This window comes from Sinocyclocheilus anshuiensis, unplaced genomic scaffold (assembly GCF_001515605.1).
Source record: "Sinocyclocheilus anshuiensis isolate Anshui unplaced genomic scaffold, SAMN03320099.WGS_v1.1 scaffold1018, whole genome shotgun sequence".
NCBI classification, from domain to species: Eukaryota; Metazoa; Chordata; class Actinopteri; order Cypriniformes; family Cyprinidae; genus Sinocyclocheilus; species Sinocyclocheilus anshuiensis.
In genome coordinates, this window is record NW_015539893.1 from 992389 (window position 1) to 1018456 (window position 26068).

Here is a 26068-nt window from a genome sequence, read left to right on the forward strand (position 1 = left end):
AGTAAACGTGTGTGTGTGTGTGTGTGTGTGTGTGTGTGTGTGTGTGTATGTGTGTGTGTGTGTGTGTGTAAAATAGTATATCAGTCTGGCGAGTAAACAAAAAAATGTACTAGCCAATGGCGATTATATTGCCAAGGTGTGCGTAGAGGGTTGATATCCTACATTCAGCACCTGATTGGGCGAAGTTCAGGAGATTTTGTCCACAAAATGATAAGAGCACACATTATTTTAACACATTATTTTATTTCACACACAGTATTTTAACTTAAGCGGTGCAAGCCATGCTCGTTTTCTCTTGTCACTGTTTATGCAAGGCATACAGCGCCAGATGCGGACAGATTTGCTGGTACGCAAATCTGTACTTTACAGGAATTCCTGAAGTTTATTGCTGTTACTGTGGCAGCCAACAACAGCACAGCTTAACCCTGTGCACATTTTTATATTTAGTTATATTGGAAAGTTTCAGTTTAATTCAGTCGATCTTTTTACCCCATTTTAACATTGATTTCAATGGAGACTGGAACACGGCAGCATCCCAACTGAAGTTAGAATCCATCATGGCGGCGCTCGTCGGTTACTCAGGAAAAAGGTGGATAGTAGTTGTCAATGTTGCCTGTAAAGCTAGTTGACTAGGTTGGTCTTAAGAAAATTATTAAAACCCTGGTTTAGGGTCATGTTCACCAGACACCAAATGTAAAACCAAAAATAATAATAAAATGTTTAGGTACAAAGTGAATGCAAAGACATGTTTTGCTCTGTTCAATTTTAGGGCCGTGTGCTCCATGATGCAGGTTTTACCATTTCATTTGATAAAACTATTGTCAAATGCAAAGTGAAACTCCTCACTGCACACACAAACTCTTCACAACTTGCCAAAAACAGAAGTTGGTTTAACTAACTTTTATTATGACAGAAATACTATTGCATGTACTACAGTAGAAAGAAATAACATTAACATTAATAATAATGCAGTTTATTAAAGCAGTATTTAAGGAATATCACACAATGTTTAGTCCATGTTTTAATTTAAATGTAAACCTCTGTTGTTCAGCACTGTTTGCCAAAAACATGAAAATAATTGTTAGAAATTCATTTCAATACATTTTAAAAGATTAATTTGTTAAAACTTCATTTATGCATTCATTTGATTACCTTTTTTTATATAAAAATTTGTATTCAATTATAAAACACAGTTGTATTTCCTTGGGCAACCCTCTACACACACCTTGGCAATAGAATTGCCATTGGCTAGTAAGTTTTTTAATTTGCTCGCCAGACTGATGCACTATATACAGGGCTTGAATTTTGTCGCGGGATTGCGCATTATTCTACTGATTCCCGCAGTTCCTGCACTTGTAACGCGGGAAATTCCCGCAAATATTTCAGCATGAAAGACGCTCGGGACAGATGACGGAATGTATAATTTTTATGTTATGTCAAAATGCCCGTCTTGATGAATATTCACGTAAACAGTCGATGTATACTAAACATTGTCGGTATATAGGCTATTAAGTGAATGTAAACAGTTGAGAAACAAAACTTATGTAACACTTAGATCCGTGCATGAGGTCTTAAAGAGACAGCAACCTAAATAAACCTGCTGTTGTCTGTTTATTTATACATTGAAGACTAACCAGTGTTATTTTAAAGTTAAATAGATTATTTAGTTTCTGTGGTATTTCTGTACTTGAATATTACTGTTTTACCTACCTGAAAAAGTAATTAACAGTTAATTTTAGTTGTATCTTGTTTTTGTATTTGTTTGTGCCATTGCTTGTCATTTATATATTCTTATTTTATTACTGACTGTTTACTTGTCTTTTTTAGTTAAAATAAATTTAATTCAGAGTTTGAAATCAAAGTTCTTTTTAGGAATCTTCCTCACAATATAAATATGAATCAACAACATTGTAAAACACTAATAAACTGGGTGACGAAACATTTAGGTTGGATGATTGTAGTTTAAAAATATGTCTAAAAAAATACCCTAACTCCCCCCTCAAATTAAAAAGTCAAGCATTATTTAATGATAGAACTTTAGTCATTAGAATTAAAATTTAGTAACGATGTATGAATGCATATTTGTCATTATAACTGAACTTAGGACTGGTGGTGGTGCTTAAGATATTGTAGGTCATTCAGTGTTCTGTAAAAAAAATAAAATAAAAAAAAGTGGGAAAAAACAAATCATAAAACTGGTAAGATAATAACAATACTAACAATTCTACTACTAATAACAATATAAAATGCATTAAGGATTAATGAGCTGCTTGGTTCATGAATATTAATCATGTTGTCCGTGTTCGCTCAAACTGATTTGCTGAAATCGAAACAGGGATGACAATAGGTGAGCGCCAGCCAATGAGATTGCCATTTGCGCATTAGTTCCACCCACTACCGGAGAAATCGGCAGTATCTTATGGTTGTTCTTAAAACTGAAGAATTCCAAATGAACTTCATTATTTTGAAAGGAAAATACAACAAAGAATATTGTTTAAATGTAGCACTTCAATTCTGCATGGTATGTAAGAGTCTCTCTCTCTCTCACGCTCACTCTCACTCTCTCTCTTTCTTTGCATGTGTGTGAGAAACAGTGCTCTCAGCAAAGCAACGGCAAGTCGTGCGCCTTCACACTAGAGTTTACGGTATGTCAAATACAGGTGCGCTGCGCATCCATTGAGATTAATTGAAAAATAGCTTGATGGAGAGTGAAATTCTGAAGCGCTTTGTCAGAGTGTTCGGCGAGTGCAAATATATCTGTGCTAAACTCATTCTTACCCTTCCAAATTTAGTCGCCCAGAGTGAAGATTTAGTTGCATATGCGAGTAATTTAGTCGCATTGTAGAGGGTTGTTGAGCCAAATCCTGCAGCCCTATTTAGTTTTCTCAGTAATGGTCTTGAAGTTGTTGAAGGCAAACCAAAAGCAGCTTTTTGAATGGGTTAATTTTAGAAATTATAAAGTCCTCAGAGGCTTTTAGCATACTGACAGTCTAGCTGTTATTGTTATCACACCAAGTAACTTAATAGTTGTCCCTACTGTTTGACTAGTCAGTCTGTTCCTCATGAAGTCATGTGACTTAGCTTAAGTGCATGGCAACGCAGTCCTCCTTACAACTTTTCGATTCAGAGGGCCTGCAGTGTTAGATAAAGGAGGTGTGTGTGTGTGTTTAGAATGCAGTGCTCAAGTGATTGGTTGTTTGGTAGTCTTTGTGTTGAAGTGTGACCGTGGTGCCTGCGGCCCAGCCTCAGGGTACAGATGACTAGGCTCTCTTGACACATCTGGGCTCTCTGCAGTCTCTCTTATGTGCCCTGCAGTTATCACATCCAGCGGCTTTCACTTGAACAACTCTCGCCTGGACGTCTTTTTGTTTCCATTCCTTTTTTCCACCAGGAGATGTGACATAAATCAAGGTCAAGGTTTTGGTAGTTCTTAATAAGCTTTTGAGTCATGTTAATGCAGTAGCATGCCAGTTAACCAAGGGCATCAGCGCTCTATGGTGTTTTTCTTCGAGTTTCCGAGTTAGCCCAAACAATCAATAATAGGGCTGCAACTAGCGATTATTTTAATAATCGATTAGTTGGCCGATTATTTTCCCGATTAATTGATTCATCGGATTTTTAAAAAAGCCCTATTTTCTTTGTTTTGACAAAAAACACACTATTCCACATTCTGCCCAATGTCCAACAACAAAACAAATGTGCCAACTGAATGCTATGAAAACATACAGTGCTTAATTTATTAGACCACCTGTCATAATAAAGAGAAAAAACAAATATATTAGGAATCTGTCAAAAAAAAAATGTAAATCTAAAAATGTTATTGTCATTTATTGGGCAAATAACAAACTGAAACAAATAAATAGTATTTATTCACATAATGACAAAAATGGCCTCCTATGCCTTTCATAACAGCTTGCATTCTTGCTGGCATTGTTTAGATACGTTTTGACTGTAATTGGGCATCTGGAAAAAACAATAAAGTGCTTGCCTATTTTTTTCTCTCTTTCTTTAATAGACAACAGCAATAATCACATTAGAAATTGCCTTCTACTGTTACTAAAGAGCTTACACAAATTGGAGGACTAACCTATACAGAAAGCTAAAAAATTATTTTGGTAATCACCAATACTGTTAGTTTAGAGCAGCAGTGGCACAAACTTTACATAATTTGTTAAAAACCTTACATAAATTTTGTTTTAATAAATTTGTTAAGCACTGTATAGTGAATATAGTTTAAATCTCTACATTAAAAATTAAAATAACAATAAAGATGATAAAGACGAATAAAATCACAAACTCAGTGGTAACCAATAGGTGAGAGGAACACACGTTCACTTTGACCACGGTCACGTCTTACTGTCATTTCTTTCTGTTATCAGTTCCTACTCTCATAAAATGCGTGCAATACACGTTGACTTTTAAACCTAAATTTAACGTTCAACAACAGATATTTCAGCACAATTAATGTTTTGCGCTGCATATTAATTGTCTCCATCTGTTCGCGTGCACGCGCCCGCCGCACCGGCGCTCATTCAGATTTAAACTTAACGCAGACGGTCAGGACGGGCCTTTATGCAAAAAAGGAAATGCTTGCGTGAATTTGTGACATTTACAGTTAAGGATATGACCGTAAACTGAAAGTTTTTGCTCTGAGGACACACGCATCTGTCAAACTGCCTGATAGGGCAAGCCGTTACGGTAATGCATTAAATTAGATTAAAGCTTAAAATAAATAATTCTCATGTTTTGGGCATCTTGGTTCACGTACTTCTCCCGCAGCATCTCATTCTGTTTCCTCCACTATTTTTAGATGCATTTTGTAATTCAGTGCTGTATTTTGACGCCACCGGCTGAAGTTGGACGTGCACTGTGGGCAGACCCAACTAATCGATAACGAGAATCGTTGTCGATTATTTTCATTATCGATAATCGATTTTATCGATTAGTTGTTGCAGCCCTAATCAATAAGCAATAAATCTTAGCAATAAATCAAAATTTATCACCTAGGCAGTGGTTCTCAACCTATTTGACTGCAAGGCCCCTACTGTCCACAACAAAAATTTTAAGGCCCCGTGACTTTTCCAGTTTTTGAAAATATACTGGAGGAGGAGTAAAAACACGGATTTTTAAAAATGCTCAGATAATATCTACCCAGTAAAGTGGCATAACTATAAAAATTTAAATACATTATAAAATGTCCATAAGATTTTATTAGTTTACATGACCAGGGCTCGACAATAAGGACTGCCCGATAACCCGGGGCCAGCATGAAAGACGTTTAGGACAGTTGGCGGATATGTCACTGGCCCAATCGGGCCACTGCTGCATCGTCACGAAAGTTTATCATTTGCATGTGCTTTAAGCCTCACCAATTTAAACATTCAAGTGATTTTAAAACATTCTAGGGCACGAAGACGCCAATGACAAGTACATGTAGTTCTCATGTGCTGTGTTCTGTGTGTGCTGCACGCACATAGAGAGGCGCACCTCAAACTATGCACAAACACCGAATGGGATTCTCTTTTGCATGTTCTTGCGCTTAAACAGAAAAATGCACCTTGCCAATTTGATCATGCAAGAGATTTTAAAGCATTCCAGCACAAGAAGACACATATAGCAACTCATAACTCAATAGCATTCAGTGTGTTCTGCGTGCACAAAGAAAGCCGCATCTCAGGAAATGCCCGAGCCTCGTATTGCATTTCTTTCCGTGTCATCTTGTGCTTGAATGGACAAATACAAAAGTATGTTAAAATACCCATCTTGGTGAGTATCCTCGAAAACGGTCGGTTGTCTTAAGTGAACTTGGATGTGTATCATTATATTTGATCATGCATTGTCTCTTAAAGTGACTGCACCTAATTTACCTGCTGCAGTCGGAGTCCTTAATGTTAATCCAAGGAAAAAAGAAAGAAATCAGTCACTGCTCTTGACTAAATAACTTTTGTAGCTTTAGCAATGAATAATCTATATTTATTTTATACAGTAAAAAATATTCAATGTTATTTTACATTTGTTTATTAATTTCTGTACCTGAACACATACAAACCCAAAAACCTAAAGCATCATTCTCTGTTCTATTTATTTATTATGTGCTATTGCTTGTAATTTGTTAATTTGTTCTTATTTGCCATCTGTTCACTTGTCTTTAATAATGTTTGAACTTTGTTTGTTAGGCTAGTAGCTTTTGCTGTGAAATTGGAATTGAGAATTGTAAAATGTAACTGATTTTAACTGAAATTTATTTATGCATTTTGGCATCATATATATGGGTAAAAGACGAAAAAGGGTTTAAGCATAAAAACAATAAGTGTAATACTGCTTTAAATTGTTGTTGTTTTCCCCCCTAAAAAATACAATAAAAAGTTTTCGCTTTAATTTAATTTAATTGCAATTTTGTTTTTGTTTTTCTGAGCAAAAAATAAATACCATAGCCTACATTTTTCCTTTATTTACAGAAGACACGCACTAAAATGTCATTCAGTGTAACAATTTTGTCAGGCATATTTACAACAAAAATATATTTATGACACATTAAAAGATTAATTACTTTCACCCCAAATACTAATTAGTTGTAATTTTACATTTTAAAAATTTGCCACTATCCTAGGATTTGCCCATTTGTCAGTAAGATTTTTTTACTCATTTAAAACACAATAAAATTGTATATGCTCCCCTATTCTTTTATATATTTTAATATGTACACGTCAGAATAAGCATGTTGTTTGAATTTTTACATAAATATTGTTACACTGAATGACAATGTAACATTATTTCAATCACCCTCACATTCTCCTGAGAGCTATTGTGACATGATTTGGTTTAGCAGGGGCTGTGGTGCTGCATGGCTGCTCTGGCAGGGCTTGCATTTGTTTTTGCCGCTGTAGTGTTGTGCTTTTGGGCACACAATAGTGTCTTGCTGGAATAGCATGCCTTGCCAGTCACTAAGTATGTGCATGGTAACTGAAATAGAAAAGTCTACAAGGTTTAGAGAAAGTTCACTGATTCTACACCTGTTTCGGTCAAATTCAATCATTGTGTTGGAATTAAAGTTGGAGTTGCATTAAATATTTCCCCATATATAAAATCCTATATTAATAACAACAAAAAAGAAAAACAGATAATAGCCAATATGGCAGTGCATACGCTTATTTGCATAAAAATACTCGCAATTTGTTTTAATTTAATTTTAATTATTAATATTTAATTCTTTTTTTTTTTTACATCAGTGTTCAATAGAACTATTGCTTAAAAATGTAACATTATTTAGAGAATTGTAAACTTTATGGGTATTGGTATTGACTGAAACTTTGGTATTGTGTCAGCCTTAATGGACAATACATTTTCTCAATTCCCTCAACATTGGCAGGTGTGACGAAAAGTTAATTTTAGACCCTGAGTATATATGCTGGCAGGAGGGAAGTGACAAATGACTTAATTAACTTGAGCGGTTTGTAACTGGCTTGTCGGCCTTGTACAGGTCTCTTTATGTGCGCATGAGGGCTAGTCCGAATCTTCTCTCAGGACTAATCCTACTGCAGCCTTCTTGTCAGTGACTACGTTTACATGGACATCACTAATCTAATTATTTACCTTATTCTAAATAAGCCAATATTATGATTATGGTGTTTACATGAGTTGCCTTTAGAATATTCCTTTCATGTTCCCGTTTTACATGTTATAGTACATAGTTCGATTAATGGCACACGTCATTACGTCCCCATGTGACGCCATCCGACGTCCCCTCCAGAATTTCACGCATAAACATATAGTTCGTCTTCATGATGATGCCATGTACAGTTTTGGGTGTTTCATTTTTAATTTTATGAAAGCTTCAAGTGCAGTTAATTATTTGTACGTGCATACAGACGGTGGTGTTGAAGCTCTTTTATTTGCCATCAAACGGTTGACCACTTCCGTGTGTGTATCCTGTCGCAAAATGCGGCGAAAAGTCCTACACGAAGGTAATAGTGTGATTAAGGTGTTTACATGTCTATACTGCACTTCAATAATGCGACTAAAATAGGAATACTCCACATGTCTTAATTCGATTTCTGTTTACTTCGATTATGACTTTAGCCGGATTAAGTAATCAAAAATCTCTGCTTACATGGTAGATTCTTAATCAGAGTATTGTCTTAATCGTATTAAAATCGGAGTATTGTTGTCCATGTAAACGTACTCGCTATGAGGATCCAGATTATGCATTCTGTTCCATCCTCTTCCTCTCTTATCCCTCCATCTGCTCTCTCACTGGAGGAAAGTAAGAGTGTTCACATTTTTCATTATGTTGGTTTTTACATTTGCTGATCACAGCTTGTGGCCATTCCACTACTGCTATGGCAAGGTTTTGCTCATTGTTTGATTAGCAAATTTGGTAGGTGAGGGAAATCCCAACAGAATTCAGCATCAGACTATAACACTGATCCATCAATTTGCGAGCTTCTCTGAATGGATAAGAGCTCTCTTAGATGCAGCACTCATTTAAAAGCATTTAGACAGACATTGTAAACACGCTTACTGTTTGTTGTTTTGGTTTTGCAGCCAGGCATAAGTGATGAAAACCATTCACATTTTGCAAGTCTCGAGGGGAAAGTGGTTTGGCTGACCGTAACGGTGGACTGTGTGTGTTCAGGTTTGATTTTTCTTTTTCTTTTTTTTCCTGAGATGAAGGCCTTCGTGATTGGTTTCTAGGTTTTTCCACAACATGGCGGCTGTAGAGTCATTGTAGGATTAACCTACAAGCAGGCATATAAAAATCACTAGCTAATGTGCAAGATGCTTACATAAGCCCCCACAGGCATTTGCCTTGAAAATCAGTGGGGAGGAATGTTATTACTCTAACAATCAGCTCTTGTGCTGTGATGTTTCCTTGATTTACCAACACATCACTACGGCCCTGCATACAAATGCACTGAAACATGACAGTTTCCCCAATAGGGTTGTCACAATATCTGTAATTTCTTATGAAACCATTGAGAATCTCAGTACGAATGGTTTATTTTGTTAACCCAAAATGCACTAACGTTCAATTCAATAGAATACAGAAAGGAGAACTACAAGGTTGAGTCATTGTTATTATTCAATTAAAATGTATTATTAAATACTTCTATTTAAACTTTGGGTGGGGAAAAATACTACTTTCTTTATGTGATGACTTTATTTATGATAATACCATTTGAAAAAAAATAAAATTTTGGGTATTTTGGCTTGGGTACAATGACAATACTGTACCATCAGTACTGTGTAACACTAGTCATAAAAATACTCTGACCCTTCTTTGAATGAATTATGTGCGCAAGTAGTCACTGGATGCATTTGAGACACGTAATACCAGGTGTAATCTGCATTCTGTCGCGGATCACATAACTGATGTTGTGAACACCAGGTGTGAGCAGAATTTTAGATGGCACATTTATTGGGAAGCTTGTCCTTGCAAAAGGTTAAGAATGGTTTTCCACACATGTTCATTAGCACTCCAGTCCACCTCCTCACCACACCATCCTCCCTGTTTCTCTCGCTTTTCTCAGAAACACGTGCCCCTGTTCATGCGTTGCTAGGCAACAGGACTTGTGTGCATATCGTCTATATATGTGTGTCAGCTGGTGCGCTATGATCTTTCCCATTTCTCTGGTTTTCTCTGAGATAGTCGGATATATTTCTGCATGTGAAACAGAGGAGGAGGAGTAGAGCAATGGAGAAAGAGATAAAGACATGTCTCTAGTTAGAGAATAACATGTCCGGAAAGAGGGAGAGTGAGTCAGAGTCGCTGTTTTTTGAGAACGGATTACACTTTCACCTCACTGTCAAAAATGAGCAAGCAGCGTTCATTGCAGCAAAGCTTAAGTAGTAGTGATTCAAAGTTCCCGAAGAAAAGAATTATGTGCTCTTTAATATGTCCCACTCTTATGTTGGGGCCTTTTCCTGTGTTGATGGGAAGACCATCTCAATAAATTGAAAGGAGCAGAGGATTTTTTAATTCTGTGGAAATCTACTGAGCCGTTTGTTCATTGCATTTCTGCAGGCACAACTTCCATTTGGGCCTACTCGTTAGCAACTAAACATTCCCAGAATATCACTATTCCTTCAGCGCTCCTCCCGATACAGCAGTGCCATCTCTCTCTCTCTCTCTCGCTCTCTCTCTTTTTTACGGAAAAACTTCAGCATGAATGCATACATATACAGCCTCATCATGTCACTGTGGAATAATAAAGGGTGACTGCAGGAAGAAAAGCACGGCCTGCCGCCTCTCTCCTGCACTTGTTTGTCTTCTTTCCTCTCAACACAAAAGCCTCTAATCAAATGAATTGGTGTGGGTCAGGGGCTGCTCAGCCAACCCCATCCCGCCGTTGCCTGGAAACGGCAGTGGGCCCGGCTGGCCTCTGCAGTGTTCTATTTGCACACCAAACAGGGCTCGCCACCGCAACCGCTCTTAAATGAAATGTAAATAAGCTGTTACAGTACCACAGCAGAGAGTTCTGTTCATTAAGCTGCTCTCAGCAACACCTGGGAACCATCAAGCCTCCATCATGACCCTCGTTATACCCCACACATCTGATGTTCCTGATGCAACCAGATTATATCCGTTGAATGAAATCCGTCATGTGTGTACATCATATGCTTCAAAACTTCATGATTATTTTTATTGTTAATTCTTTTTTTTTTTTCAGTATACTTTTGCTGAGGTCAGGCTTACAGCTGATTGGTCTGTGGTTTGTGAATATTTCTAAGATGAGTACGCTTTGAGTGTGGACAGCCTGAAGCTGTTGTGACTCCACTGTAGACGTGGTGAAAGAGGCCTGAGCTGATGTGATGTACATGAAAGCACACACACTCATTTCCACATTGACTCAATGCAACAGTTCTTTTTCACTGAGAGACAGCTGTACTAAATACCAGTGGACCTGATGACTGCTCCCTACGTTACCGTGGTGCAGAGCTAGGGGGTTGTGGGCCCTTTCATCTCAGCAGGAGGCACAGTTACCAAAGCAGCCCCTAATAGTCACACTGTGCAGCAGCGATTGCACGAGAAATAAGGAAAAACTGGACTCAGGGCTTCCTGGGGCAACACACTGTGATGCCCCCGGTTTGACCGCAGAGAGAGGATTGCTACAGCAAAGGAGGGGAGAGGAGAGGTCCTATTGATCGATGGATGGAGAAATATTTGTTTGAGCTGAGAGTTCAGGTGCAAAGTCATTTATTCATAGTGTCTCACCAACTGTGCTGACAGTTTATAGGTTTTGCCAAGAAGAAATGGCTGGATATACTTTAATGACCATATGCGATTAACTCTGCATAAAACATACTAGACATAAAATAACTAGAATGTATAGGGTTGGGTATTAACACATTTCACAAGCTTGGGATTTCTATTCAATTCCATCTTGAAATCTTGATATAATTTGATTCTGTGTCTGTTCATTTGAATGTATCAAGTACATGTCAGTTTTTCTTAAAGGAAAAACATATCTCAAACTATACACTGATGCCTCACTCTCGGTTGGTTCATTACTATAAAATTAAATCTGATTTGTACACAAACTTTAAACATTTAAACGTGTTTAAACGTACATTGTATAATTAAGAACAGGTTAAGTAAAAATATAATGAATATGTAATATAGTCTATATTTAGTAAAATGCTTCTCTCTAGAGTTAATTTTTCTAGCTGACTATTGAGCTATGGTCATTTAATGCCTTTTCTGAGATAAATGTAACGTTACATGACATTGTTTGCAAGTTGTTTTACTGATGCCTTTCCACGGTTGAAACACTGATTGAGTGATTACATGATACATTTCAATAAATTGTATTATATCTTAAAGTGTGCCAAAACTGTATTTGTTTGAGTTTTGTAATAAAATACAGACTTGAGTAAAATGCGACTTAGTTTCATGTTAAAAAAGCAAAAAATTGCAATTTCTTGGATGGAAGGTGCATTCCAAATTATGTTTAGCAAAGTTTTGTTCAAACTAAAAAGACTGCATAGACTAAAAAAATCACTCTGGTATTTGGTTTTTAAGAATCAATATTGGTTCGTCAAAATGAGAATAGATTAAAATCAATTTCAACTTAAGTTGAATTCAATTTAAGATTAATTTCAACCCAGCCCTAATAATGTGGCACATCAGAGCAGGTTCACATACCCTGCAGGCCTGACATGACACCGCAAAGCCCCATCTCACACATGAGAATACTGACTTGTTTGAACGTATAAACGGACAGCATACCTGCTTTGCATTTAGTCTTTCATGGCAACTCCTGTAGATCTGGTGATACTGCGTTTGTGTGAGTTTGTGTCATGCAGCAAATCAATTCCTGTTTTTATTTCTTTATTTTGTTATTCTTTTTTTCTTCATTTTGTTTTCCCTGAGAGAACAGTCATGCTATTCTGTTTTCCTATCCAAATCTGTGTAGTATGCACATGTGCTTGTGACAGGGGCCATCGGGGCCGGTGTAAGCAGGAGATTAGAGGGAGCTTTATGTTCCCGGCTGAGCAAAGGCAGGACTGCAGCGTCAGCAGGCAGGAGGAAGCTGTCAGCACTGGTCGGCTGACCCTGGGTCAGCCTCAGCAAACTGAGAGGCCTACATTCCTTGCAGATTAATCCCATGACCCAGAGCCAGCCATCCACTAACAGGGCCTGTCTATCTGCCCATCAGCTAGCCTGAAAAATGCAACCGGTTGAACCTGTATGTGAAGCCTGTGATCACTCTCAGTAAAGACTGGAGTTGTTGTAATAGCACAATTTCAGTACTCGATACCACATTTCTTAGTAAATCACAATTGTGCGCTTAAAGCAGCCAGATACCGCAACTTTTGACACTGCAGACTGGTCATTGTTTTTGTCAACTTGGTACTAAAGTATATATTAGGGATGCAAAATATAAAATTTTGATTTCCAATAACGATATACATTTCCTATACAAAATACAGTTTTGAGCAAAAAAAGACAAGATGCAGTTGAAACCTTAACATTTTATTTGTGAATTTAACATTAATAGATGGTCTACACAAAATCTTGTCAGTAAGTAGCTTGTCAGTGAACTATGGCACTGTGTAGTAAATGCCGCTCTATCTGAACGCATGTGCTGGAGATTTACTACTAATCACAGATTAGTATTTCGCATTTGATTTTTTGCACAGCCCTAGATGGTCTAAAGCAGGGGTGTCCAATCCTTTTCCTGGAGGGCCACTGCCCTGCAGAGTTCAGCTCCAACCCCAATTAAACACACCTGAACCAGCTAATCAAGGTTCTAGGCATGCTAGAAACTTCCAGGCAGGTGTGCTGAGGCAAGTTGGAGGCCCACCAGGACTGAGTTTGGACACCCCTGGTCTAAAGTAAAAATTGTAAAACTCTTTTAGAGCTCCTTGTATCTAAGTTTTCATAATCCATTTGAAAAAATATATTACACATTAATGAATAAATCTTTATATAGTGTCATGTTTGTGATTTTTTTTTTTTTTTTTTTTTTTTTTTTAAATCTATATTCCCCAATTAAACACACCTGAACCAGCTAATCAAGGTTCTAGGCATGCTAGAAACTTCCAGGCAGGTGTGCTGAGGCAAGTTGGAGGCCCACCAGGACTGAGTTTGGACACCCCTGGTCTAAAGTAAAAATTGTAAAACTCTTTTAGAGCTCCTTGTATCTAAGTTTTCATAATCCATTTGAAAAAATATATTACATATTACTGAATAAATCTGTATATATTATATTATTTAATTTACAAGTGTCATGTTTGTGATTTTTATTCATGGAAGCTATAGCTTCTGACCTTTTAAATCAAAACACTCGTGGTTTTACGAAATCAATTACTGCTTTATTCAGAAACACAAGAATATTAATCTTATTTGTGTATTTTACTTTTCATTTTATTACAAGTAGGCCAACAGCGCCCCCTAAATATATAAAAGGTCTTACCGTACAGGCATTAGGACCCAGGGGAGACTGTTGTTGCTGCTGCTGCTGCACATGCTGGTACCTGTTTATTCTATCGCACACTGGATGTGTCATTCTGTACATACTTTCTCAAATTAGTTCGCTTCAAGAATGTGACCACACTGCTGATGTGACCTTATCGATAGCACACCCTAAGCACATGTTAGCTATTTGTCTTATCGGCAAGGCATATTGGCATAAATTTGTTCAAATCGGCCGATGTTTACATTTTAAGCCTTTATCGGCTGATTCCGATAATATCGTGCATTCCTATATATAATACACTCACACTTTTGACTGTTTCATCGAAAAATAAAAAGTGGCAATGCTACCATTAGCTTTGCAGATGTTTTCAGGTCTAATATAAGAAATTTCACAGTTGAACCTAAACAACAAAATGTCATGTGGAACCCAGTTTTAAGTAGATACAGTATAAGGCTAATCCACATGTAAGAGATGCCGCTTGTTGCTGTGCGTGGTTAGGACATGATGATGTCAACTTTTTCCTCACTATACAGTCACGAAAATGGAGATTTGCTTTGGTGAAAGTTATGGCACAGTCTGCCAGATTCCAGGAGTATGCTAGACCCCTGCAGGAAATATGTAAAAATTTGTACACTGCTGTTGTGTGGTTGTGCTGCAGGAAACGGATGCAGGGAGATGTCAGTAAGCCTTGGCCTTGTGCTTTCTGCTCCAGCTACAGTAGAGTTCAGTGCTAAAAGTAGACCTCATATGTGATGAATTACAGCTGGCTGCAGGCAACAAAAAAAAAAGCTTTGTCTGACACAAGCACCCACACTGATGGCAGATGCGCAGTAGCTTTTGATTGGGGTGGAAAGCAGAGGAAATGAGCCGTGTTTCTGAAATGGATGTTATTGTGTTTCTTCTCTGGGTGCCATTCCTGTGTGTGTGTGTGTGTGTGTGTGTGTGTGTGTGCATTTCTTTTCCTGCAGTAATGCTTGCAGAACCACAAACAAGTTCAGGGTGCACACAAATACACATTCCACAAACAGATGCATTACACCATATTATGCTCTGTGCATTCATGTACATGTTCTGTATTTGCATTCAGAGCGGACTTTATGGACTCAATTTGTTTTTGGAGATTTGTTGGCTGTTCCCTCCAGCCAGTTGAATTGTGGAATCTCACAGTTAACATATAGACATAGTTGAATGGCCTGTGGTTGTTTTGATCTTAAAGCAGGCCTGTTTGGGCCTGTATTGTTCTAGAACATGCATCGACCTATTTTAAGGGTACAAGCATGTCTGCGTTTGTGTGTCTGTTCCACACCATATTTGTTAATCCACATTAGAGCCTGACCTTTCGACCACTTTGAGGTGTGGAACTGCTTTGTGGGGTGAGGATGGGGTGTGGGAGACATGCCTGAGTAACAGAAGAGCAGTATTACTGTCTGTCTGCATGCACGTGCAGTACTTTAGCTAGAGATATAAATAGCTGTCTTTGAATAGGAGGGCTGGAGAGAGATGGCTGTGGCGCCAGAGTAGTGGTGAGTGCCAGTTTTCCTGGGGAAGAGAAGGCAATGAGCAGCCTTACACGTCACACAAAACTAAAACATGCATTATGGAGGGACGATTATAGTGTACAACTGCCGTCACGTTAAGCCTTGATCTTCAGTATACACAAATATTTGTTCAAGGGTGGAGTAGAGATGATCCAAGCATCATTACCTGTACAAATCTTGGTTAAATTTCACTAGATCTCTGAGGGTGATTCAGTCACTTGTTTTTTGCACTTTCACAACATTTGGGTGTGATGCAATGCATATTCCGGTTAGTAAGACCTGCAGTACAACGGAATGCTGTGTGAAAGGCTTTTATATGATGTTGCTTACGAACTGCATGCGTTTTATAAAGATAGTTTGTCTCCAAAGTGAACCAACATGCTTTATTTAAATTGAGACAGGGTGTCTTGAATCTACAGCCGTGCTGTGGGAATGTTCAGCATAAAAATGGCTCCCAAATGAGAGGAAACAATGACTCTGCATTCTTACAGAGGTTAAACCAAAGCATTTGTTCTAAATAGCATACCATTTTCAAAGTCTTGGTGCGAAAACTTTCATTGTATATCTATCGGTTTTCTGTCCAGTAAGTTTTGCGATACTATAACAAATTTATTTTTTTTCCCTTCTAATCTCTTGCAGCAGCCATCTCCAACCTGCAGTACTAATAAATTGCAGTGCACTTGCACACTCTACTCTCAGACACTTTAGTGTTTTTACATCTTCATCTTATCAATTTGCCGGTAGCTCTGATCTCTGTATATGTGACAGTGTTCAGGTTGCTGTTCTGTTTACTAGCTTCAGAATCACCATGCAGATTTTTGTATTGTGTATTAGGGCTGCACGATTAATCGAATGCGATTGTCATGCGCATTTTGATAGTAATGCCGGTTCTGTAATCAGCAGAAAATTATCATCACGGGCTTTCAGATGGCATTTCATAGTATTTAAGCAGTGATAAAGGCATTGCATTATAAATATACTTTATTTTAATGAAAATTATAGTAATAAGAACTCAGATAAACCGTATATTGCTGTAGTCGTGTGTTTATTAGTCACGTTGAATCAATGAAAGCAGTTGAACCTTCTGTTTATTCAGCTGCAGCGATAGGCATTTTCTGGGTTTCTTCTGAGAGGCGTATTTGGAGTTTCAGCGCGAGAGCGCCCTCTGGCCTTTGGATGGAGATTGACTGCTGATCACAGAACCGTGCTTCACTGAAAGATACGCATGACAATCGCAGCTTCTGTCGAATCGCGATCTAGATTCCATTTCGATTTATCATGCAGCCCTATTGTGCGTTGTAAACAAGAGAAAAGCTTCCATAAATGTACTGAATTCTGTTGGTATTTTAAAGTGTTGCTTAAATTTGCAAATACCTGGGGTTTATGGAAATGCTGTCAAAGCCAGACAACATTAAAATCTCGGCTGGTGTTTGTAATTGTTTTCTTGCTTGACTGGATCAAATGCATTCTGGGGAATGGTCCAAATTTTTGAACAGTGTTGCATTTATTGAATGTGTCATTTCGATCATTTAGGTTGCTTAACAGTTATCAGTTATTGCAGATTAGTGTTATCAGATGAACAGGTCTACCTCACAATGAAATAAAAAAATATATATTATTATGCTATTTGTTTGCAGTAGGGCTGTCAATATTATAAAATGTTGACTGGTGATTGTGGTGGTAACTGATTTTTATAGAAATTCTGAAATGTTCACGTCAGTTACAGTGTACCTAGTAATTTTTATTATAAACTTGGAAACAATTAAAATGTGGGATTTCCTTATGTTTTCATGAAGCTTAAGTAATATTTGTGCTGTAATTTATTCACTTTCATGTGAATAAATTTTTCTGTTAAAATCCCTTTATCTTTTTCACATGAAATCCTTTGAGTTTCTGTGTGTAATTGGCAATGTTTTTTAATGTGCCCTCATTCCAAATCTGGGGAATGCTGTCATCACCACGCAAAAAACACTGCCAAGCCATCAGAACCGGACCGAACTGAAAACCGTGGTTAAAAACACTAAGTAATAGAACTAATTTATTCTAGGAAATCCCTAATATGGATAAAAGCATCCAACTATCTCTGTAACTGAGTAAAAAGAAGATAGAAACGTTTTGAATGATGAAACATGAAAACAATAAACATTTGACTGCAACAATATATGGTTTGTGTTCTTTATAATTTGTAGTTCTTAATTAAGTATATTTATAATCCATTGCTAATCTACATATCCTTTATTGCAGTATAGAATATATTTTCATTCTGTGGTAAGAAGCCACATCAGATCACAAAAAAATAAGTTATTTGAAACATTTGATTGATGTTGTGGAGTAAAAACATGTTATTAAATGTTCTCTGTTGTTGGACAACCGGTTTAGAAACGCTTCTCATTGCAAGTCATTACAAGGGAAAATGTTTGTTGTGTTTTACTTTTTCAAATGCACTTTATAAGCGACTCAAACTCGCAGTGTCTCCCAGAAGTTTTTTTTTTTAAACGTAAAACCAAAAAAAACGCGATTCATAAGAGCATATTGAACCGTAGATGTTGTACCGAACAGTTCAATATTATATTGAGAATTGTGGTATCCCTACTGGTCACTGTTGTATCAAATAATCATGGAAAGTTGATTTTGTAATAATTGTGACAACTCTAGTTGATAGATTTTCTGATGACTGTTTTCTGATGACTGTTGTGTTTACTATTCAGTTCTTACATCCATCTTACAGGTTGACTGGTTGTATGTGGAACATTAACAGATGTGATTACTTTCAAAACTGTTCTTGTTCTGAGGAGATCAATACATAAGTACTATTTGTTTTTGAAGATCTGTTGACTTTGAAAATGGCCAGTTAAACAAAAATGGGGGAAAAAATAGAAAAATGTTTGTGCCAAGTGAAATGTCTTAAAGGAGATTGTTAGTAAAGTGCTAATGTGTCCTTCCCTCTCTCTGTCTCACAGACGGTCGATGACGATGCGATGAAAGCGTGAATGAGGTTTGGCGTGGCAATAGCTGAACGATGCCCAAGGGTGGGGGTTCTAAAACCCCCCAGCTGGAGGACTTCCCATCCAACACCGACATGGTGGAAAAGCAGGGTGGGAAGAAGGTGAGGAAAATTGATTTTATATCAAATGCACACACACGCTCTGCTGATATAATTGCCTGTAACCTTTCTAAGCAGTTAAGTAACGACCCATTGGATAGTTTATATCCTAAATCTTTTCTTTAGAGCTACATACACCATTGCACACTGCATTACCTATTTCAGCATTCGGACTAAGAATGGGCATCTTTCATTTGTTTGTATACAATCTAAACATTTTAGTAAGAATCAAAAGTCAATAGATGATCCTAACTAATCATGCTACACTAAATAGTACACATCACTGTGATGTAGGCCGGGGCGATAAAACGGTATAGATATTTATCGACGGTACACCTTCTTCGATAACGATAGAAAAAATGTTCGATATAGGCACGTGCTATGAGTGATGCAGACAGCACACACAAACACAAACATGCTGAATTGAGTGCTGTGCCTGCTTGTGATGAGGAGATTGTGAATAAAGAATGAATATTAGTCGAATTTAAAATAAACATTTGCATTTGAATGTTAGGAGTGCGTCAGGGAGCATCATCAGAGGCGCATGAGATGCGGTGATAATGATGTAAGTGACGTTGTTGCATTTTAATGTTTTGTTAGTCTAGCCCACGAAAAGCAGGGTGGGGAGAAGGGGAGGAAAATTGATTTTATATCAAATGCACACACACGCTCTGCTGATATAATTGCCTGTAACCTTTCTAAGCAGTTAAGTAACGACCCATTGGATAGTTTATATCCTAAATCTTTTCTTTAGAGCTACATACACCATTGCACACTGCATTACCTATTTCAGCATTCGGACTAAGAATGGGCATCTTTCATTTGTTTGTATACAATCTAAACATTTTAGTAAGAATCAAAAGTCAATAGATGATCCTAACTAATCATGCTACACTAAATAGTACACATCACTGTGATGTAGGCCGGGGCGATAAAACGGTATAGATATTTATCGACGGTACACCTTCTTCGATAACGATAGAAAAAATGTTCGATATAGGCTCAATGCTGAGAAGATCTTGATTAGGTGAAAACCGAAACCAAGCCATTCACACAGATGCATATTCAGCGCATTTTTTAGACGGACAAATATGTCTGCTGCACTCGCGTCTCACACAAGAAGATGTAGTCTTGCAAAGTTAAAACAGTTAAAACTTTTAGAAAACACGTCACAAATTTGTGGAGGTTTATTCCTTTTCACTGCGTCTCTTATGTTTTTAAATGCAATCTGCGTGATGGGAGATTCGGCTCTTTGTATTAAGCAATGCATAAATACATGATGCTGTTTTGTTCATAATTGTTTATGCAATTTACGAAATTATATTTGATTTATATGAGTTAATTTAGAGGTAATGCACGTTTTTTTATAGACAGTTATTTCCTTGCATTGATATTATGCTCTTTATTATTTTGCTCATTGCGCCCTCCTGTGGCCTCGGGAGACAAGCCAAAAGTTTCCTTTAGACCTATTTAATCTGCATATAAAACATTAGAAATTAGATATTTGTTTAATTTTTATTGTGTGTTTGACTGTTAAAACAAAAAAAAATTGTTGTTTGTCTCAATAAACAGGGTTAATTTAAAAATACAGTGGTTAAATTAAAAAAAATATATTGATCTTTGTTTTAAAAAAAGGTTATAAAAAATTTCAATAATTATCGATACCGAACGATATGAAACATTATATCGTTGGTCAATTTTTTTAGCTATATCGCCCAGCCCTACTGTGATGTCTATTGGATGTTTTCATAAACCATTTTTGTAACCATTTTTTCTTAAGATGGACAAGGTCACTTAAAACACACCACCTTATACCCTAAGATCGCAAAACTGTGAGAATATGGCAATCTTTAGTTTAGAGACTAAACAAACATGCTGATTAATGAGATTCATTGGCCTCCATCCCAGGATTCGTAAATGCAAAAACAACGAAAGCAAAACCATCAAAACAGCACTCAGTATACAGTCGTAGAAGATTGTCTTAAGGATGAAAACACAGTAGAAATTCACTCTGGAATTGTATAAAAACAATATATAAATAAAGAGGCATTTGATGCTGATTTCTCTTCATAAGTTTTTTTTTTTATCTGTGGGTCAGTGTTTTGGTACAAGAAAAGCCAGAGTTAGTGAAGAGTTTACGGCCCAGATGGTGTGTGTATGTACATCATTCTGTGTAGTATTGCATCAGACTCTGCGAGGGGGAGGGAGCAAGCACGTGAGCGACAGAGGAAGAGTGAAAGCATTGCTAGGAGACCAGCAAGTAAACAGGGCTGCTCACACAGGTGGTTTTAGAGAAAGGCAGTGAAAGAGTTTTTTTTACTTGATTTAGCTTGGGTTTCTCTACGTGCTATAAGAAATCCTGCTCTCATCTTTCTGCCTCTAGCTCACTGTGTTTTCATATATCTTTGAGCTCAGTTCTTAGGAGCAGATATTGTCTTTGTGCCTGTGCTTGTGTTTGCATGTTTGCACGTGGATGACATCATAGTCTCATGACAGAGGGGGAGGCGGGCTGGGCGGAGAGGCTCTCGCAGTAGAAACGGCTCTACGCTGCATTCAGCTTTAGCTTCATCACAGCACTAAGAGCTCTTCAATTAGCCTTCATTTGCACTGCCAGTAGCAGAAACAGCCCCAGCTGCTCCAGTCCCACTTCCTCTCCCAACAGTCAGCCTCTAGTTCTATTATTTGTATAACCATGTATGTTTTTATGAAGAGATCTGGTTAAAATCTCAATTTTTCTTCCATTGTGGGGACACATGTTTGTTCTTTTTTGTTGCCGTTTATTTCATACATTTTGTTACAAATTTCAGGTACACTCAGCTCCATTTAATACATTTTTTCTGTAGGCTATGTTACCACAATATCCTTATGGAAAATATGGAAAAAGATTCCATTTATGCCTAGTAGTGAGAAAGTATAGGCAGTATGAAACTATGCTCTGTTTTATGCCTGTTTAGTATGGCTGTTGTGTGTGTTTGTAGTTTGGATTTTTGCAAAATGGGCTGTATTTGAGATTTAATATTGAATATCTTAATGGTGGGCTTTTGGCAGGACTGGGTGTGTGCAGCTTTGAAGAGGCTTGTTGAGGTGGGGGTTTCTGATGGTTTCCAGTTGTTGATGTAAAGGGTCTGGAACCGTTTCAGACCCCTCCTCGCACATGTCTTACATAGAGTATCTAACGTCTTGCTTAAAGTAACTTCAGGACATATTTCATGTACATATGTGTGATGTTCTCTTGTCCCAGCACTTAAATTGTGTCATTTTTGTTGTTTTAGATGTTAACTAAATGTGGCGCAAAGAATATTATGTCCATAAATTTACAATTATCTATATATTCAAATTATGATTATTATAAATTATAATAATAATCATATAAATTATTATATGGTAAATGTCCAACTTTGAAATACAGAAATGTCTCATAATGAACAACTTAGATGAAAATGCCCTTTAAATATACTATTTACTTTGCAATCTCTTGGAGTTTTCCAAAAAAATGTTGCAAAGTTTTTTTCCCCCCCTTTCTTTTTCTCTAAGAAGTTTTCGCCTCCTATTAACAACATCAACAACATACATTTCACATTATATAAGTATATAAATCCATATTGTATGTGTAACCCAAAAAATCCTGATGTTGGAAGGGGAAATGAGTCCATATTAGCCATATATATACACTAAAGCTGTACACAATAATTTATAAAGCTTATGTAGTTGTATCTTCTACTTTTTCTTTTGTCCCAGAGCACTGTTATTAACCCTTACTCTGAGCTGAATTGTTGGATGTACTGTAATATGCCGTTTCCTACTAAACTTACACTATTTTCCATGTTCCCCTAGGATAAAGACAAAGGCTCGTCAAACAAGACTCCTAAATTGGACCACAGCGATGGTGTCAAAGAGATGAAAGAGAAAGCTCCTAAGAGGAAGCTGCCCTTCACTGTTGGAGCCAATGGGGATCAGAAAGATTCAGACTCTGGTAAGGGGGTGGGGCCAATTCATAGCACAGAACTCTGGGTAACAGGAAGTGTGTGCGTGTTTGTGTGTGGGCTGCTGTTGTTGTTTTTCTTCAGTAATGTGTCCCGCAATGACAGATGTGCTGATGGAGAAACCATTAGTCAAGTAATTGGAAATTTGTTGGATATGACATGCTGAGAAGGGTGAGATATCATACTTTGTATTATTTATAGGGATCTTTTGATGTAGATCAGCCTGAATCATTATAATTTTTGTTCAGTAGATCAGCCTGAATCATTATAATTTATGTTCAAGTGCTTCATTTGATCCTAACTGAATGTGGGAGTTTAGAATTTAGATAAGCTGCACATTTATGTTGCAATTTGGCTATTTTTTTCCATTTGTTGTGTTTTTAGCTTGTGTAGGGTTAGGGTTAGTGGTTTGAATGTATTTCAAGTTGTGTGGTTTGTTTTATGGCTGTTATTTCTGCATGTTTTGCAGTCGAGGCGCAAGCCTCTCTGTAACCTTTTAGCAAGCCGTTTGCAGAACCCCCCTCTCTTTTGAGACGTGGCTATAAGGCGTGAAATCTTGCCCATTTTCTCTCTCATCAGACAATGCCTGAAGTACTCATTGTAATGCTAATAGGGGGGTGTGGTCACATTCATTCTTTGATTGGCCTGTCTCTATGTTGATCTCTCTCTCTCTGTCCATTTCCAACACTTATTTTGCTCAACACTGAAGTATGGCTTTTGCATTTGTTTTATCTATTAATAACTAATCAATTGAATATTTCTTCAGTTTTCAAACTCAGTTTTCATCAGAGATTCATCCTCACTTTTAGGCCATACAATGTCTCTGTGAAGGTAGCTTGGATTTTGTTGCATGTTTTTATGCTGCATCATTGTCTGTTCCTAACGGAATCCATCTAACTATTGGCAGTGCTCCACCTCGTGCACCCTTACTGGAACTTTTTGATGTAGTTGAGCTGCTCTCTCCATGGTCTCCTCTCCCAGTTGGAAGGTTTCCAGTACAGGACTAGTTAGATCTTAGTTCCATTACTGCAGTGAGCTCACACAAACACCCTTTCGGCTGCTGCTGAAAGTTGGACGCACGTTTAACGTTTTACTGCAATGGGAGCTTTTTAATTATGAAGCGTTAGCAGTTGCTACGAAAGCCATTATCAACCCAGTCTTGGCAGGGATGAAATAGAAAGGAAGATGGTAGGGCTGGGCGGTATAGCTAAAGAATGTATCTCTTGATATATTTTAGGGGTGCTCCGATCAGGATTTTTGAGACCGATCGCCGATCTCAGACAGCAGTATCTGCCGATACCGATCTTTTTAAAGCCTTCTATTTATCATTTATAACTATTTATAGTGATACTCCAATCAGGATTTTTAGACATTTATTCAGGGCCTGAATTTCATTTTTGAAAATGGGGGAAATTCCCCTCTTAGGTGACTCTTGTGAGAGGGGAAGCAGCACGAACTGTGATTTCACACAGGAGTCTGCTACTGATCCGTGGCTATTTACCACAAACACATTTATCCATTATTTTGATTTCAAATCCAAACATTGTCACTGGAAATGCTTTTTCAGCATTGCAATTCTTTTTTTTTTTTACACAGTACAGTAATACAATCTTTCACAGACATGTTTAAACTCAATAAATATAAGCAACACATTATTCAATGCATTTTATTTTGCATTTACTTCTAGATTTATATATTAAGTTGCTCAAGCAAGCAGACGCACCGCTCCTGAACGCACTGCTGGACTGCAACCGTGTGCAGTGAACGCTTTAATCCGTTAACATGAGTGATTATGCACTGCAAACGGAATAATGTGAACTTGGCATTATGTGTGTGCGCTGCGAGTGTGCATGAGCACACAGTCTCCAGGAGAGCGCGCGAGAGCTGAGTGATTAAACGCTGGCAAGAATTAAAAACGTATAAACTTTAGTGACGATGTGACACTGCCTCAATTGTGCAAGTGACAATTCCTGTGTCAACTGTGCAGCGTGCAGCTCGCTTATAGGCAGACGCGATGTGTGGTGATTTGAAGACATTTGCGTATTTTGAGAGAGAGAGAGAGCGCGCGAGTGGTGACTCACTCACGCTGTTTGTGAAATTACGTCTCAAAAGAGATTTTCAAATTACTTTATAAGTTACTTAATTAAGAAATATGAAGGTGAGTACCTCACCTTCAGCATTATAATTATTTCACCCGTGCCGGACAGAGTCTGAGACGGTGCCTCTGCATGTCGTGCCAAAACTCTCATGGCAGCGTGAGATCGTTTTTTTGAGATCGGCCTTATTAGAGACCGCCGATCAATCATCCCAACGTGATTATCGGCCGATAGTGATCGGTAGCCGATCAATCGGAGCACCCGTAATATATTTCCAAATTTTGGCGATAATTGATGTAGGAGGGGGGGATGATAGCAGCGCCTATCAGTTGTCATAGTTGTGAAACATGAGTTAAATTGGCTTACTGTCTTTAAGCTCAAATTTTAACAGTATTGCGATTATTCCATAATTATATATCATCAGCAAAGATATCACAAAATCACTATTTTGAAGTATCGCCTAGCCCTAGATGATGGTGCAGATGGAGACAGAGTGTTGGTTATTAGGCTGTAATAAGTTGGAGTTGATTCCCCAAAGAAACCAAACCTAAGAATAGCATGAGTACAGCAGAGATGGTGAGTTGGATGTGCTGATTTTTAAATTTTGGGTAATACTAAGCTAATTGTTTTATGACCAATAACTGATATGATTATAAATCTAGGATGTTTTGTTTGTTTTTAAAACAACCAAACTTAGTTTTTAATTTGCATTATTTGAAAACTTAAATATAAAATGTTTGTTTTAATGATTTTATTTTATTTATGCATAACTAGCATCTGGCATGCAAAAAAAAAAAAAGATAATCTGTTTGAATTGGGGAAAAGCTAATGTCTCATAGTATTGTTTATCGTAAAATTGTTGACAAAAATGTGGCTAAAAATAGCCAACAGTTATCATGTTCCTGGCACGGCAAGTAAAAAGTTGTTGCGTATATTGCGTGTAACTGTGTATCAAAGCCGAAGCCGAGGTAAAATGGAGCCAGCTTCACTGTGTCACCGAGGGTGTTTCCTGTCCTCCATTTTCTGTAGGATTCCATTTGAAATACATAATTTATCTAGCTGATATTTTTACATCTCCCTCTCTGCATCTCTCTCATGGGCTCTCGGTGCATTCTGCATTCAGGGAGATGGCAGAGATCGTCTGTGCCTCTTAGCTCTAGTGCAGGAACAACCCACAAGGCCCATGAGCACTCAGGATACTTCCACCATTCTTTCTCTCCATCTCACTGTCTTCCTGCCTCCATCTTCTGTGTTTGCTCATTGCCTCTGCTGTGCTTTCTCAGGCCGCAGACATTATGTAGTGCTGCATTATGTAGTGCCACTGCTCTGAAGAGCCTTCGCTAGTGGTAATGCATTTAGCATGCAAATAACAATGCATTTCCAGAGGATATTACAGACACTGTATAGCTTATGAGGTGCTTTTTTG

The 26068-nt window shown here is 37.6% G+C and overlaps 1 protein-coding gene across 2 annotated transcripts in view; it reads left to right on the forward strand.

Annotated features, from left to right (window-relative positions):
• Window positions 1-26068, forward strand: part of LOC107685857 (ankyrin repeat domain-containing protein 11-like) — a 180871-nt gene that overhangs the window by 134979 nt on the left and 19824 nt on the right. For both annotated transcript variants that reach the window (XM_016482590.1, XM_016482591.1), the window contains exons 3-4: window positions 18421-18566; window positions 22398-22536. In XM_016482590.1, the coding sequence (XP_016338076.1) occupies window positions 18480-18566; window positions 22398-22536 (226 nt within the window). In that variant the 5' untranslated portion in view covers window positions 18421-18479. The remainder of the gene's footprint in view (window positions 1-18420; window positions 18567-22397; window positions 22537-26068) is intronic.